An 18097-nucleotide genomic window follows, 5' to 3' on the forward strand; every position below is an offset into this window, starting at 1 on the left:
AAATGGTGACTATAAGGACTATTCTGCCTTTTGTTCAGCAAGGGCATTATATGTCCACAATAGACTTACAGGATGCATATCTTTATATTCCGATTCATCCAGATCACCATCAGTATCTGAGATTCTCTTTTCTAGACAAGCATTACCAATTTGTTGCTCTTCATTTTGGCCTAGCGACAGCTCCAAAGATCTTTTCAAAGGTTCTCGGTGCCCTACTCTCTGTAATCAGAGAGCGGGGTATTGCAGTGTTTCCTTATTTGGACAATATCTTGGTACTTGGTCAGTCTTTACGTTCTGCAGAATCTCACACGAATCAACTAGTGTTGTTTCTTCAAAAACATGGTTGGAGGATCAATTTGCCAAAAAGTTCTTTGACTCCTCAGACAAGGGTAACTTTTTTAGGTTTCTAAATAGATTCAGTATCCATGACTTTGTCTCTAACAGACAAGAGACGTTTGAAATTGGTTGCAGCTTGACGGAACCTTCAATTTCAATCATTCCCTTCAGTAGCTATGTGCATGGAGGTTTTAGGTCTCATGACTGCAGCATCGGACGCGATCCCCTTTGCTCGTTTTCACATGAGACCTCTTCAGCCTTGTATGCTGAACCAATGGTGCAGAGATTATACAAGGATATCACAATTAATATCCTTAAATCCCAATGTTCGACTTTCTCTGACTTGGTGGTTAGATCACCATCGTATAGTTCAAGGGGCCTCTTTTGTTCGTCCAACCTGGAATGTGATCACAACAGATACGAGTCTTTCAGGTTGGGGAGCTGTCTGGGGATCTCTGATAGCACAAGGTGTTTGAAAATCTCAAGAGGCGAGATTACCAATCAAGATTTTAGAACTCCGTGCGATTTTCAGAGCTCTTCAGTTTTGGCCTCTATTGAAGAGAGAGACGTTTATTTGTTTTCAGACAGACAATGTCACAACTGTGGCGTATGTCAATCAGGGTGGGACTCACAGTCCTCAGGCTATGAAAGAAGTATCCCGGATACTTGTTTGGGCAGAATCCAGCTCCTGTCTAATTTCTGCGGTCCATGTCCCAGGTATAGACAATTGGGAAGCGGATTATCTCAGTCGTCAAACTTTACATCCGGGAGAGTGGTCTCTTCACCCAGATTTGTTTTTTCAAATTGTTCAGATGTAGGGGCTTCCAGAAATAGATCTGATGGCATCTCATCTAAACAAGAAACTTCCCAGGTACCTGTCCAGGTCCAGGGATCCTCAGGTGGAAGCAGTGGATGCATTGACACTTCCCTGGAGTTATCACCCTGCCTATATTTTTCCGCCTCTAGTTCTTCTTCCAAGAGTGATTTCCAAGATCATCATGGAGCAATAGTTTGTGCTGCTGGTGGCTCCAGCATGGGCTCACAGGTTTTGGTATGCGGATCTTGTTCGGATGTCCAGTTGCCAACCATGGCCATTTCCACTAAGGCCAGACCTTCTATCTCAAGGTCCGTTTTTCCATCAGGATCTCAAATCATTAAATTTGAAGGTATGGAAATTGAACGCTTAGTGCTTAGTCATAGAGGTTTCTCTGGCTCAGTGATTAATACTATGTTGCAGGCTCGTAAATCTGTTTCTAGAAAGATTTATTTTCAAGTTTGGAAGACTTACATTTCATGGTGTTATTCTCATAAATTCTCTTGGCATTCTTTTAGAATTCCTAGAATTTTACAGTTTCTTCAGGATGGTTTGGATAAGGGTTTGTCTGCAAGTTCCTTGAAGGGACAAATCTCTGCTCTTTCTGTTTTATTCCACAGAAAAATTGCTAAACTTCCTGATATTGATTGTTTTGTACAGGCTTTGGTTCGTATTAAGCCTGTCATTAAATCAATCTCTCCTCCTTGGAGTCTTAATTTGGTTTTGAAGGCTTTACAGGCTCCTGCGTTTGAGCCTATGCATTCTTTGGACATTAAATTGCTTTCTTGGAAAGTGTTGTTTCTATTGGCCATCTCTTCTGCTAGAAGAGTTTCTGAATTATCTGCTCTTTCTTGTGAGTCTCCTTTTCTGATTTTTCATCAGGATAAGGCAGTTTTGCAGACTTCATTTAAATTCTTACTTAAAGTTGTGAATTCCAACAACATTAGTAGGGAAATTGTTGTCCCTTCTTTGTGTCCCCATCCTAAGAATTCTTTGGAAAGATCTTTACATTCTTTGGATGTTTTGAGAGCTTTGAAGTATTATGTTGAAGCTACTAACGTTTTCAGAAAGACTTCTAGTCTATTTGTTATCATTTCTGGTTCTAGGAAAGGTCAGACGGCTTCTGCCTTTTCTTTGGCATCTTGGTTAAAGATTTTGATTCATCACGCTTATTTGGAGTCGGGTAAATCCCCGCCTCAGAGGATTACAGCTCATTCTACTAGGTCAATTTCTTCTTCCTGGGCTTTTAAGAATTTAGCTTCAGTTGATCAGATTTGCAAAGCAGCAGCTTGGTCTTCTTTGCATACATTTACTAAATTCTACCATTTTGATGTTTTTTCTTCTTCAGAAGCTGTTTTTGGTAGAAAAGTTCTTCAGGCAGCTGTTTCAGTTTGATTCTTCTGTTTATAATTTCAGTTTTTTCATTATAAGATTAAAACTTTTGATTTGGGTTGTGGATTAATTTTTTCAGCGGAATTGGCTGTCTTTATTCTTTATCCCTCCCTCTCTAGTGACTCTTGCGTGGAGTTACACATCTTGGGTATTGCTATCCCATACGTCACTAGCTCATAGACTCTTGCCAATTACATGAAAGAAAATGAAATTTATGTAAGAATTTACCTGATAAATTCATTTCTTTCATATTGGCAAGAGTCCATGAGGCCCACCCTTTTTATGTTGGTTATGATTTTTTTGTATAAAGCACAATTCCAATTTCTTGTTGATGCTTTCGCTCCTTTCTTATCACCTCACTTCTTGGCTATTCGTTAAACTGAATTGTGGGTGTGTTGAGGGGTGTATTTGTAGGCATTTTGAGGTTTGGGAAACTTTGCCCCTCCTGGTAGGATTGTATATCCCATATGTCACTAGCTCATGGACTCTTGCCAATATGAAAGAAATGAATTTATCAGGTAAATTCTTACATAAAGTATGTTTTTACTATCAGATGTCTTTTTTGTTAAGAGGCTATGGTATGCCCCCTTGTAGATTTTGCTGCACCGCTTCAATCGGCTGTTTCAGCTGTGCTGAGTGCTATTCCTGTTTAATGGAAGAGAGAGCAAAAGGTTAAACATGTTTCTCCTGATGAGGCTATCTGTACTCCTTTGGAGACGGCGTTGGTCAGTTTTTCATCATTCTGAAGATGCAGCAGCTTCCGAAGATTAGCTCTCTTCCTCTGACTCTTGTGAAGAAAATCCAGGGGAGCTTGAGGAGATAAACTTCAAATTTAAGCTTGAACATCTTCGCTTATTACTCAAGGAGGTATTTTCGACTTTGGATATCCCTGAGCCTAAAACATCTGAGGAAGCTAAAATTCCTAAGCTGGATAGGGTCTATCAAACTAGACCGAAAGCGCCCAAGGTTTTTCCGGCTCGCATGGCGGACATTATTTCCAAGGAGTGGGAGGGGACCGGGAAAAAGCAATCCCTGACCTCTCCCACTCCTTGGAATGGGATGTTCTCAGTAGCAGACTCTCATCTGGAGTTGTGTGGTTCCATTCCCAAAGTGGATGGTGCTATCTCCACTCTGCCTAAGCGTACTACTTTTCCTCTCGAGGATAGCACCTCCTTCTAGGACCCCAGGGACAGGAAAATGGAAGGATACTTAAGGAGAATGTTTCACCAAATGGGACTTATTTTTCAATCGACTGCAGGCATAGCGGCGGTTGCTGAAGCTACCACTTACTGGTGCGACTCTTTATCGGAGATGGTTCTGGTTGAAACTCCGTTAGATGACATTGTCAGCTCCCATGTTTTTGGGGACTTTAGGAGAATGCGTTTTTTGTCCTGGAGCTACCCTTTCTTACTACATATTGGTTTGATATGTCGTTTCCTGGGATACCGGTGCTCGTTCGTTTTCTCCCTTGGTCTAGGCGGGTTGCCGAGAGATGGATCCAGATGGATCATTTGGAGACTATATTGCACTCTCTTTTGCAGATGTGTGCTATTTCTTGTCTGCTTCTTGGCTGTTGGTCTTGGGGGTTTTATCCCTCGAATCTTGAGTAGTTATATTCTCTGTCTTTGGGATGTCTAGTGAAAGTCCAGTGTCCTAGGACTTTTGGATGTGGCTGCGTTTGCATCTCCTAGAGTTCTTCGTCTGAGGTGTTCCTATGGTTCCTCAAGGGTTCCTAGTTTGGGCCAGCTCCGGTTTCCGGGTACCCGGTTTTTCTAGACCTGGTCTAGGATATCTGACTGGACCTCCTAGTTGGATCCTGAGTGCTTCAGTCCTTACGGTCCTGAGACATCCGCTTGCTCCTTCAGGTGTTGTGTTCTCTTATCGGAGACTTGGAAATGGCCTGATGGTTAGTTTAGCTACCTAGCAAGCGGGAGTTTGATCTCTTATTACAGCTACTTCCATTCTAGAGGTGTGCTCGCTGTTTGTCTACTGGGCCGGCTGTTGCAGTCGGATGGTGCCTCTTCAGTCGGTTTTGTTTTTGCCTGTGGGTGGGTGAGCAGTTGTCTTTTGCATTCCCCCCCTTATGGGGTTGGGGTATACCACAGTATCCGCCTGCTGCGGAGGGGGGTCCCCTCTGCCTTGCATACACGATTATATGTAGGGGCGGATTCTGGTATCGTGCTAACACTGTTGTTTGTGTGGTCTCCCTTTTGTCTGGGAGTGTACCTTCTTGTAGGGAAGGCAACTGGGTCTGGGTTCTGGAACCCAAGATCGTCCTATGTTCTGTTCTGGCTAAGTAGTTTAGCATGCCAGTCTTGTTACATATGGTCGGGGTTTGCCTACCTTTTTGATACCGTTTAGTCCTTTGTTCCCTTTTGGAGATCTGAGTGGTCCGGGGAATTGTTTTTTTCCCTGCCTTATGACAGTCGTTTGGTGCTGGGTCAATTGCCTTGATTAAGCAGCCCATGTAGCCTTAGGGTTGGCTTTGTAACTTAAGGGTTGTTGGTCCGAATCCAGCTGCTGGAGCACGATAAGTTCTTAGGGTGCTAATTTTAGGCAGTCCTGGGAAGTGTTTTTTCCTTGATTGCTGTTTCATTAGTGCGGAATGCACTCTGTGTGAGGTATGGGAGCTGCCTTGTTCCTCTGGGTTTTTCTTAGGGACATTTCATGGTCCTTTGGACTTCCATTCAGATAGAGGTAGAGTTTTTTCTATTACTTGGTGTATCCAGTCCACGGCTTCATCCTTACTTGTGGGATATTCTCAATCCCTACAGGAAGTGGCAAAGAGAGCACACAGCAAAGCTGTCCATATAGCTCCCCTCAGGCTCCGCCCCCCCCCAGTCATTTTCTTTGCCGCTCTAACAAGTAGCATCTCCACGGGAGGGTAAAGAGTATGTGGTGTTAGATTTGTAGTGTTTATTTTAAAATAGTGCCGGTTTGTACTATTTACTCTGAGGCAGAAAGTGATGAAGATTTCTGCTGAGAAGAAAAAGATTTTAGCATGTTGTAACTAAAATCCATTTCTGTTCCCACACAGAACTGTTGAGTACCGGAGAACTTCAGTTGGGGGGAACAGTTTGCAGGCTTAACTGCTTAAGGTATGCTCAGTCATTTTTTTTCTAACATGACCTGGTAATGCTAGAAGACTGACAGAAATCCCCATGAGGGAAGGTAAGCCATTTTCTGAGACGCAGTATAGAAGGATGGCTTCAATTAAGGGCTTAAATACTGGTAGACACTGTGATGGGCTAAATCGATTACTTAGTGTAATCTTATATTTGTTCATGTGTTTTTAGACGTTGGAAACACTTTTGGGGTTTTTATTATGCCTGGCATATTGTAAGACACCTAATCTGACTCAGGAAGGCCCCATAACTCTGGAAGGAAGAGGGAGCGGGCCTCATTTTCGCGCCTCAGTTGCGCAGTTGATTTGCAAGACAGCTTCATGCAGCTTCACGTGTAGAGTCCTGAGAGTGCAGGAGGACTTCAGGGAGGCTTATTTTTCTTCTACAAATAACCCAAAAGGAAGGTAGGGCCACAGCAAAGACACTGGCACCGTGCTGTAGTGTGTTAAACCGGTAGTTTACTTCAATTTGCTCCGGTTTGGGCAATAAGGGGTTAATTGATTTGAAAATTTGTGTACAATCATTTCAAAGCATTAGGATCATGTGGTGAAAATTTCATAAAGATTGGATGTTTTTTGGTGATTTGGTAAAAAAGTGTGTGCTTTTTATTATTTAAAGACACAGTAAAGTTTTTTCAAAAAGTGATTTTTACTGTATTGTAGTGCTGTCTAAGTCTGTCAAACATGTCTGAGTCTTCAGATAGACCTTGTTCTTTATGTTTAAAAGCCATGGCGGTACCCCCGTTGCATTTGTGTTTAAAGTGTGCTAAAATATCGAAGCATTTTAAAGACCATCCAGTGACACTTAAAAATGTAGCCCAAGATGATTCCTTAACAGAAGGTAATGAGGATAGTCCTTCTTCCTCTCCCCATGTGTCGACACCAGTTACGCCCGCGCAAGCGATGCCTAGTACCTCTAGCGCATTGGCCCCTATTACTTTACAATAATTAGCAGCAGTAATGGATAATTCCCTTGCAGCATTTTTATCCAAACTGCCAGTTTTTCCAAAAATCAGAAGCTTTGGATGATTTATCTGTAGTACCCTCACAACACTCAGAAGTAGCAGTGAGGGACGGTCTGTCTGAGGGAGAAATTTCTGACACAGGAAAAGTTTCTCAGCGGGCAGAGTCAGATTCCTTAGCGTTTAAATTTAAGCTGGAACACCTCCGCGTCCTGCTTAAGGAGGTTTTAGCTACGCTGGATGATTGTGACCACATGGTGGTCCCAGAAAAATTGTGTAAAATGGACAGGTTTTTAGAGGTCCCTGTATACACTGAGGCATTTCCGATCCCAAAGAGGGTGGCGGATATTGTGACTAGGGAGTGGGAGATACCAGGTGTACCCTTTGTTTTCCCCCCCCCCCCCATCTTTAAGAAAATGTTCCCCATAAACGACCCCAGGCGGGACGCTTGTCAGACGGTCCCTAAGGTAGAGGGGGCTGTTTCAACACTTGCTAAGCATACAACTATACCAATAGAGGACAGTTGTGCTTTCAAAGATCCTATGGATAAAAAATTGGAAGGATTGCTGAAGAAAATTTTTGTTCAGCAAGGTTTTCTTCTTCAACCAATTGCCTGCATTATTCCGGTAACTACTGCAGCGGCTTTTTGGTTCGAGGCTCTGGAGGAGTCGCTCCAGAGGGAGACTTCATACGATGAGGTCATGGATAGAATTCATGCTCTAAAGCTGGCTAATTCTTTTATCACTGATGCCGCTCTCCAATTAGCTAAGTTAACGGCGAAAAACTCAGGTTTTGCCATCATGGCGCGAAGAGCGCTTTGGCTCAAATCATGGTCGGCGGATGTGTTGTCCAAAACGAAACTGTTAAATATTCCCTTCAAGGGGAAACCCTATTCGGCCCAGAGCTGAAAGAAATTATTTCAGATATCACTGGGGGCAAGGGTCATACCCTTCCACAAGATAGGCCATTTAAGGCCAAAAACAAGGCTAATTTTCGCTCCTTTCGCAACTTCAGGAGCGGACCTGCTGCAACCTCTGCTGCCGCAAAGCAAGATAACGCTTCCCAGCCCAAAGCAACCTGGAAACCCTTGCAGGGCTGGAATAAGGGTAAACAGGCCAAGAAGCCTGCTCCTGCTACCAAGACAGCATGAAGGGGTAGCCCCCGATCTGAGATCGGATCTAGTAGGGGGCAGACTTTCTCTCTTTGCTCAGGCTTGGGCAAGAGATGTTCCAGATCCCTGGGCATTAGGAATAGTTGCTCAGGGGTACCTTCTAGAATTCAAGGATTCTCCCCCAAGGGGAAGGTTCCACATTTCTCGTTTGTTTTCAGACCAAACAAAGAAACAGGCGTTCTTACGCTGTGTAGAAGATCTTCTAAAAATGGGAGTGATACACCCAGTTCCTATTGCAGAACAAGGACTGGTCTTTTACTCAAACCTGTTCGTAGTTCCCAAAAAGGAAGGAACTTTCAGGCCAATCCTGGATCTAAAAATTCTAAACAAATTCCTCAGAGTTCCGTCTTTCAAGATGGAAACCATTCGGACAATCTTGCCGATGATCCAGGAAGGTCAATATATGACTACCGTGGATCTAAAGGATGCGTATCTACATATTCCTATCCACAAAGATCATCATCAGTTCCTAAGGTTCGCCTTTCTGGACAAACATTACCAGTTCGTGGCCCTTCCTTTCGGGTTGGCCACCGCTCCCAGAATTTTCACAAAGGTGCTAGGGTCCCTTCTAGCGGTACTAAGACCGCGGGGCATTGCAGTAGCACCTTACCTAGACGACATCTTAATACAGGCGTCGTCTTTTCACAGAGCCAAGGCTCATACGGACATTGTTCTGGCCTTTCTAAGGTCTCACGGGTGGAAGGTGAACGTAGAAAAAAGTTCTCTGTCCCCGCTCACAAGGGTTCCCTTCCTGGGAACACTAATAGACTCGGTAGAAATGAAAATCTTTCCGACAGAGGTCAGGAAGTCAAAGCTGTTGGATACTTGCCGAGTTCTTCATTCCATTCCTCTGCCTTCTGTGGCTCAGTGCATGGAGGTAATTGGTTTAATGGTTGCGGCAATGGACGTAGTCCCTTTTGCCCGAATTCATCTCAGACCACCAACTGTGCATGCTCAAACAGTGGAATGGGGATTACGCAGATTTGTCTCCTCAAATACAAATGGACCAGAAAACCAGAGACTCTCTTCTCTGGTGGTTGTCTCAAGATCACCTGTCTCAGGGAATGAGTTTCCGCAGACCGGAGTGGATCATTGTCACGACCGATGCCAGTCTGTTAGGCTGGGGTGCGGTTTGGGGCTCCCTGAAGGCTCAGGGTCTATGGTCTCGGGAAGAATTTCTTCTCCCGATAAACATTTTGGAGCTGAGAGCGATATTCAATACGCTCCAGGTGTGGCCTCAACTAGCGGAGGCCAAATTCATCAGATTTCAGTCGGACAACATCACGACTGTAGCGTACATCAATCATCAGGGAGGAACAAAGAGTTCCCTAGCGATGAAGGAAGTATCCAAGATCATCAAATGGGCGGAGGATCACTCCTGCCATCTATCTGCAATTCACATCCCAGGGGTAGACAACTGGGAGGCGGATTTTCTAAGTCGTCAGACTTTCCATCCGGGGGAGTGGGAACTCCACACGGAGGTTTTTGCTCAGCTGACCCAGCTATGGGGCATTCCAGAATTGGATCTGATGGCGTCCCGTCAGAACACCAAACTTCCCCTTTACGGATCCAGATCCAGGGATCCCAAGGCGGCATTGATAGATGCATTAATAGCGCCTTGGTCATTCAGTCTAGCTTATGTCTTTCCACCGTTTCCTCTTCTCCCTCGGCTAGTAGCCAGAATCAAACAGGAGAAGGCTTCGGTAATTCTGATAGCGCCTGCGTGGCCACGCAGGACTTGGTATGCAGACCTAGTGGACATGTCATCGGTCCCACCATGGAAACTGCCATCGAGGCAGGATCTTCTAATTCAAGGTCCTTTCAAGCATCCAAATCTAGTTTCTCTGCAACTGACTGCTTGGAGATTGAACGCTTAATTCTAGCTAAGCGTGGGTTCTCTGAATCAGTTATAGATACTCTGATCCAGGCCAGAAAGCCTGTCACCAGGAAAATTTACCATAAGATATGGCGGAAATATCTTTGTTGGTGTGAATCCAAGGGTTACTCGTGGAGTAAGGTTAGGATTCCAAGGATATTGTCTTTTCTCCAAGGATTGGAGAAAGGTCTGTCAGCTAGTTCCTTAAAGGGACAGATATCTGCTCTGTCTATCCTGTTACATAAGCGTCTGGCAGCTGTACCAGACGTTCAGGTGTTTGCACAGGCCCTAGTTAGAATCAAGCCTGTTTACAAGCCTGTGGCTCCTCCATGGAGTCTAAATTTAGTTTTTTCAGTTCTTCAAGGGGTTCCGTTTGAACCTTTGCATTCCATGGATATTAAGTTATTATCTTGGAAAGTTTTTTGTTTTTAGTAGCCATTTCTTCTGCACGAAGAGTTTCTGAATTGTCTGCTTTGCAGTGTAATTCACCCTATCTGGTGTTCCATGCAGATAAGGTTGTTTTGCGTACCAAATCTGGTTTCCTTCCAAAAGTGGTTTCTAATAAGAATATTAACCAGGAAATCATTGTTCCTTCTCTGTGTCCTAATCCAGTTTCTAGGAAGGAACGACTTTTACACAATCTTGACGTGGTTCGTGCTTTAAAATTCTATTTAAAAGCAACTAAAGATTTCAGACAAACATCATCCTTGTTTGTTGTCTATTCTGGTAAGAGGAGAGGTCAGAAAGCGACTACCTCTCTTTCCTTCTGGCTGAAAAGCATCATCCGATTGGCTTATGAGACTGCTGGACAGCAGCCTCCTGAACGAATTACAGCTCATTCCACCAGAGCTGTGGCTTCCACATGGGCTTTCAAGAATGAGGCTTCTGTTGAACAGATTTGTAAGGCAGTGACTTGGTCTTCACTGCATACATTTGCCAAATTTAACAAATTCGATACTTTTGCTTCTTCGGAGGCTATTTTGGGGAGAAAGGTTTTGCAAGCAGTGGTGCTTTCCGTTTAGGTTACCTGACTTGTTCCCTCCCTTCATTCGTGTCCTAAAGCTTTGGTATTGGTATCCCACAAGTAAGGATGAATCCGTGGACTGGATACACCAAGTAAGAGAAAACAGAATTTATGCTTACCTGATAAATTACTTTCTCTTACGGTGTATCCAGTCCACGGCCCGCCCTGACAATTAAGTCAGGTTCAAATTTAATTTTTAAAATAACTACAGTCACCACTGCACCCTATGGTTCTCCTTTTTCTCCTAACTGTCGGTCGAATGACTGGGGGGGCGGAGCCTGAGGGGAGCTATATGGACAGCTTTGCTGTGTGCTCTCTTTGCCACTTCCTGTAGGGATTGAGAATATCCCACAAGTAAGGATGAAGCCGTGGACTGGATACACCGTAAGAGAAAGTAATTTATCAGGTAAGCATAAATTCTGTTTTTTCCCTCCCTTTCTTCTGTTCGGTCGTTGGAGTTCATTCTCTGTGCATTTTTTTGTCTTGTTGCAACCTTGGGTTGCGCTTGACTTTTGCTGGGGTTCTTTTTTATCCTAGTTGCTGAGCTTTTAGATCTCTTGAGTATTTCCCTTATTTAATTCTGGTAATATGTGGCATTGTACGGGCTTGGAGCCTGCGGGACTTGCCTCTTTGGGGGCTTTGTGCTCGGTGGAATCTATTGATTTTGAGTGGTCTTTATCTGGGCCTTGCTGGATTTAACTGATGGGCAGTTACTTAGTCCTTTTAGTTTTTGTCCTTCTGTTCTGTACAAGCTGTGGTGCCCTTCAAATGGGCTGCCTCGTCTACCCGCCCTTTTTTGCATTCAGTGTCCTCTACAGCTTGGGTATTGTTTTCCCAAAAGTAATGAATGCAGCTGTGGACTCTCCCTGTTTTAGAAGAAAAAACATAAATTATGCTTACCTGATAATTATTATTTTTTCTGACGGGGAGAGTCCACAGCTCCCCGCCCATGTTTTTATGTGGGGAGGCCGTGTTTTAGTTTTTTATTCTTCTGGCACATTTTTTTCACCTGATATTTCTGCTACTGTTCCTTGTTCCCTCGACAGAATGACTGGGGCATGAGGGAAGTGGGGGAGGTAAGCCTTTTTCTGGGTTGTCTTTGCCGCTTCCTGGTGGCCAGGTTCTGAATTCCTAAAAGTAATGAATGCAGCTGTGGACTCTCCCCGTCAGAAGAAAAGAAAATTATCAGGTAAGCATAGTTTGTTTTTTCTGCAAACTAAAGGTAAAAAAAATAAATGTATGGTTTGTGTCTGTAATTCTTATGACATTCCCTCGCTTTAGTAAATATAAATCACACGCGGCTGACTTTAGCCACTTATTTGAACCTTTGTTATTTGACCCTTTGTTTTCTGAACATTTTGACAAAACCTCATTTCCTGCAATATGTCACGTATGGCTTTACTTATATCACAGGAGGAGCGGGGGGCTTTTGACATCCACGATTATGGCGACAGTCTAGTATCCAAGTTTAGCCGAGTGGGGGAATGGAGGACGTTTGCAAGTCTTATGGCGGACAAGCAGCCGTATGAGGTGTGCCGTTACATGCTGGCGTCTCTGCAGCTGGTAAGTACACATTACCAGCCCTTCTGCTCTGTACAGATTGTCACCCTAATTCCCGAGGTGCTCTCCCTGCTTGCTGGCCTCCTTACCTGCTCTCCTGATGTCTTCCTTGCATACTGCCCCTCCCAATACTCTTTTGAGTGTCTTCTTATTGCTGCTTGATTATTTTCTTTCCCCAGGCTAATGACTACACAGTGGAGGTGTCTCAGAAACCTGGACTGCATGAAGGTGTGGATACTATGGCCCTGCGACTCCTGAGCCAGCAGAAGGCACATGAGAGGTTCAAGACATACACCGCACCCTCCATCTCCCAGCAGTGACAGTTACCCTCCCCCTGGGTCCATCAGCAACGACGGAGTATCTCCTCCTCCTGACATCTGACCTAGACTGGCGCTGCTTTATTCTCCGGTGCCCAACACTGAGCATGCCACTCTGACTTTCTGCCCTGGGTCAGGTGGCCTCTTATTTTACTGGAGCCCAGCTTTTTATATTGTATATGGAGCAAGTGAATCTCACCGCTATAAAACTGTGCCAGATGAGCTCCCAGTGTCCAGACTGTGATACAATCATTAAACCTCATGGTTGTCCGGATGTACCCGGCACTTGTTTCTGATCTTTCCATTCTGCCTCTGTAAATAAAACCTGCCTGCACCATGAGCGTATGGAAGTATATGGAGAACTTGCCCCCTTGCTCTTCAGAAGAGAGTTTTTATTCTGTATATAGAATTGTTTTATCTATATCTTCTGTACAGTTCCCTTTCAGCTGTCACATGTTTTTATATATTTGTGCATAAACTGAATATATACCCAGCGCTGTCTATTGGTGGTGTACTGCTTGCGCACATATGTGCAGGTGGCTTATTTTATTTCAGCATGGAGCTTTCCTAACCTTTACAGCCTTTATTTCTTTTTAAATTGTTCTGCCACAGAGTCCTCACTCCTGGAAGATTCCGTTAAGTGTCACAAGACTGCTAACTCTGTCCAATACTAATGACTGTTGTGCACAACTGGAGTTAAGTCACTTGGGACTGTGTAACTAAACCGAGTACTGCTGCGTTGCCATCAGTATGTAACTTGTGACCATCATCTGCATATATAACCTTCTGAGGTATCACCCTAATTAATTCCCAACAATAATTCATTATCTGCCTACTTTCCTGTGTTTTTAAAATTGTAGATTTTCCTTTGCCCCCGAAACAATTGAAGTACAAAATGGCTGTGGCAAGCTATGTGAACTGCATTCTGGGTTGGCTATTCTGTAGCAAGACAAAAGAAATATTTTGCAATTACAATTTGTTGGAGAGTTTTCAAGAGGTGTTTCCCTTTTACACATTTAGTTTATTGCTGAAGATTTTATTATATAATCGTACATACTGCAGTTATCCTGAGAGTGTCTGTGTATAGGGCAATGCTACAGTGAGTCTCACATGTCACCCCCAGAAGAACAGGAGACCAGGAGTGCATACTGTAGTTATACTGAGATTGTCTGTGTATGGGACAATGCTACAGTGAGTCTCACATGTCACCCCCAGAGGGACAGGAGACCAGGAGTACATACTGCATTTATACTGAGATTATCTGTGTATAGGGCAATGCTACAGTGAGTCTCACATGTCACCCCCAGAAGGACAGGAGACCAGGAGTGCATACTGTAGTTATACTGAGATTGCCTGTGTATAGGGCAATGCTACAGTGAGTCTCACATGTCACCCCCAGAGGGACAGGAGACCAGGAGTGCATACTGCAGTTATACTGAGATTATCTGTGTATTGGGCAATGCTACAGTGAGTCTCACGTGTCACCCCCAGAGGGACAGGAGACCAGGAGTACATACTGAAGTTATACTGAGATTATCTGTGTATAGGGAAATGCTACAGTGAGTCTCACGTGTCACCCCCAGAGGGACAGGAGACCAGGAGTGTATACTGCAAATATACTGAGATTGTCTGTGTATAGGGTAATGCTACAGTGAGTCTCACATGACACCCCCAGAGGGACAGGAGACCAGGAGTACATACTGAATTTATACTGAGATTGTCTATGTAAAGGGCAATGCTACAGTGAGTCTCACATGTCACCCCCAGAGGAACACGAGACCAGGAGTGCATACTGCAGTTATACTGAGATTGTCTGTGTATAGTGCAATGCTACAGTGAGCCTCACATGTCACCCCCAGAGGGACAGGAGACCAGGAGTGCATACTGCAGTTATACTGAGATTATCTGTGTATTGGGCAATGCTACAGTGAGTCTCACGTGTCACCCCCAGAGGGACAGGAGACCAGGAGTATATACTGCAGTTATACTGAGATTATCTGTGTATTGGGCAATGCTACAGTGAGTCTCACGTGTCACCCCCAGAGGGACAGGAGACCAGGAGTACATACTGCAGTTATACTGAGATTATCTGTGTATTGGGCAATGCTACAGTGAGTCTCACGTGTCACCCCCAGAGGGACAGGAGACCAGGAGTACATACTGCAGTTATACTGAGATTATCTGTGTATAGGGAAATGCTACAGTGAGTCTCACGTGTCACCCCCAGAGGGACAGGAGACCAGGAGTGTATACTGCAGTTATACTGAGATTGTCTGTGTATAGGGCAATGCTACAGTGAGTCTCACATGTCACCCCCAGAGGGACAGGAGACCAGGAGTGCATACTGCAGTTATACTGAGATTGTCTGTGTATAGGGCAATGCTACAGTGAGTCTCACATGTCACCCCCAGAGGGACAAGTGACCAGGAGTAAATACTGCAGTTATACTGAGATTATCTGTGTATTGGGCAATGCTACAGTGAGTCTCACGTGTCACCCCCAGAGGGACAGGAGACCAGGAGTACATACTGCAGTTATACTGAGATTATCTGTGTATAGGGAAATGCTACAGTGAGTCTCACGTGTCACCCCCAGATGGACAGGAGACCAGGTGTACATACTGCAAATATACTGAGATTGTCTGTGTATTGGGCAATGCTACAGTGAGTCTCACGTGTCACCCCCAGAGGGACAGGAGACCAGGAGTGTATACTGCAAATATACTGAGATTGTGTATAGGGTAATGCTACAGTGAGTCTCACATGTCACCCCCAGAGGGACAGGAGACCAGGAGTACATACTGCATTTATACTGAGATTATCTGTGTATAGGGCAATGCTACAGTGAGTCTCACATGTCACCCCCAGAAGGACAGGAGACCAGGAGTGCATACTGTAGTTATACTGAGATTGCCTGTGTATAGGGCAATGCTACAGTGAGTCTCACATGTCACCCCCAGAGGGACAGGAGACCAGGAGTGCATACTGCAGTTATACTGAGATTATCTGTGTATTGGGCAATGCTACAGTGAGTCTCACGTGTCACCCCCAGAGGGACAGGAGACCAGGAGTACATACTGAAGTTATACTGAGATTATCTGTGTATAGGGAAATGCTACAGTGAGTCTCACGTGTCACCCCCAGAGGGACAGGAGACCAGGAGTGTATACTGCAAATATACTGAGATTGTCTGTGTATAGGGTAATGCTACAGTGAGTCTCACATGACACCCCCAGAGGGACAGGAGACCAGGAGTACATACTGCAGTTATACTGAGATTATCTGTGTATTGGGCAATGCTACAGTGAGTCTCACATGTCACCCCCAGAGGGACAGGAGACCAGGAGTAAATACTGCAGTTATACTGAGATATTCTGTGTATAGGACAATGCTACAGTGAGTCTCACGTGTCACCCCCAGAGGGACATGAGACCAGGAGTGTATACTGCAAATATACTGAGATTGTCTGTGTATAGGGTAATGCTACAGTGAGTCTCACATGACACCCCCAGAGGGACAGGAGACCAGGAGTACATACTGCAGTTATACTGAGATTATCTGTGTATTGGGCAATGCTACAGTGAGTCTCACATGTCACCCCCAGAGGGACAGGAGACCAGGAGTGTATACTGCAGTTATACTGAGATTGTCTGTGTATAGGGTAATGCTACAGTGAGTCTCACATGTCACCCCCAGAGGGACAGGAGACCAGGCGTACATACCCCAGTTATACTGAGATTGTCTGTGTATAGGGCAATGCTACAGTGAGTCTCACATGTCACCCCCAGAGGTACAGGAGACCAGGAGTACATACTGCAGTTATACTGAGATATTCTGTGTATAGGACAATGCTACAGTGAGTCTCACGTGTCACCCCCAGAGGGACAGGAGACCAGGAGTGCATACTGCAGTTATACTGAGATTGTCTGTGTATAGGGCAATGCTACAGTGAGTCTCACGTGTCACCCCCAGAGGGACAGGAGACCAGGAGTGCATACTGCAGTTATACTGAGATTGTCTGTGTATAGGGAATGCTACAGTGAGTCTCACATGTCACCCCCAGAGGTACAGGACACCCGGAGTGCATACTGCAGTTATACTGAGACTGTCTGTGTATAGGGTAATGCTACAGTGAGTCTCACATGTCACCCCAGAGGTACAGGACACCCGGAGTGCATACTGCAGTTATACTGAGATTGTCTGTGTAATTGGGCAATGCTACAGTGAGTCTCACATGTCACCCCCAGAGGGACATGAGACCAGGAGTGTATACTGCAAATATACTGAGATTGTCTGTGTATAGGGCAATGCTACAGTGAGTCTCACATGTCACCCCTAGAAGGACAGGAGACCAGGAGTGCATATTGCAGCTATACTGAGATTGTGTATAAGACAATGCTACAGTGAGTCTCACATGTCACCCCCAGAGGGACAGGAGACCAGGAGTACATACTGCAGCTATACTGAGATTGTCTGTGTATAGGGCAATGCTACAGTGGGCCTCACATGTCACTTCCAGAGGGACAGGAGACCAGGAGTACATACTGCAGTTATACTGAGATTGTCTGTGTATAGGATAATGCTACAGTGAGTCTCACATGTCACCCCCAGTGGGACAGGAGACCAGGAGCACATACTGCAGTTATACTGAGATTGTCTGTGTATAGGACAATGCTACAGTGAGTCTCACATGTCACTCCCAGAGGGATAGGAGACCAGGAGTACATACTGCAGTTATACTGAGATTGTCTGTATAGGACAATGCTACAGTGAGTCTCACATGTCACTCCCAGAGGGATAGGAGACCAGGAGTACATACTGCAGTTATACTGAGATTGTCTGTGTATAGGACAATGCTACAGTGAGTCTCACATGAGATTGTCTGTGTATAGGGCAATGCTACAGTGAGAGGGACAGGAGACCAGGAGTGCATACTGCAGTTATACTGAGATTGTCTGTGTATAGGGTAATGCTACAGTGAGTCTCACATGTCACCCCCTCCCCCCAGAGAGACAGGAGACCAGGAATGCATACTGCAGTTATACTGAGATTGTCTGTGTATAGGGTAATGCTACAGTGAGTCTCACATGTCACCCCCTCCCCCCAGAGAGACAGGAGACCAGGAATGCATACTGCAGTTATACTGAGATTGTCTGTGTATAGGGTAATGCTACAGTGAGCCTCACATGTCACCCCCAGAGGGACAGGAGACCAGGAGTGCATACTGCAGTTATACTGAGATTGTCTGTGTATAGGGTAATGCTACAGTGAGTCTCACATGTTATCCCCGAGGGACAGGAGACCAGGAGTACATACTGCAGTTATACTGAGATTGTCTGTGTATAGGTCAATGCTACAGTGAATCTCACATGTCACCCCCTCCCCCCAGAGAGACAGGAGACCAGGAATGCATACTGCAGTTATACTGAGATTGTCTGTGTATAGGGTAATGCTACAGTGAGTCTCATATGTCACCCCAGAGGTACAAGACACCCGGAGTGCATACTGCAGTTATACTGAGA

General features: G+C 44.9%; 1 protein-coding gene across 2 annotated transcripts in view; it reads left to right on the forward strand.

The window, feature by feature from the left end:
* Window positions 1-13069, forward strand: part of NCAPH2 (non-SMC condensin II complex subunit H2) — a 382774-nt gene extending 369705 nt beyond the window's left edge. For both annotated transcript variants that reach the window (XM_053716310.1, XM_053716311.1), the window contains exons 20-21: window positions 12113-12262; window positions 12439-13069. In XM_053716310.1, coding sequence (XP_053572285.1) covers window positions 12113-12262; window positions 12439-12579 — 291 coding nt within the window. In that variant the 3' untranslated portion in view covers window positions 12580-13069. The remainder of the gene's footprint in view (window positions 1-12112; window positions 12263-12438) is intronic.
* The last annotated feature ends 5028 nt before the right edge of the window (window positions 13070-18097 follow it).

The sequence above is a fragment of the Bombina bombina genome, chromosome 6 (assembly GCF_027579735.1).
Source record: "Bombina bombina isolate aBomBom1 chromosome 6, aBomBom1.pri, whole genome shotgun sequence".
Taxonomy (NCBI): Eukaryota; Metazoa; Chordata; class Amphibia; order Anura; family Bombinatoridae; genus Bombina; species Bombina bombina.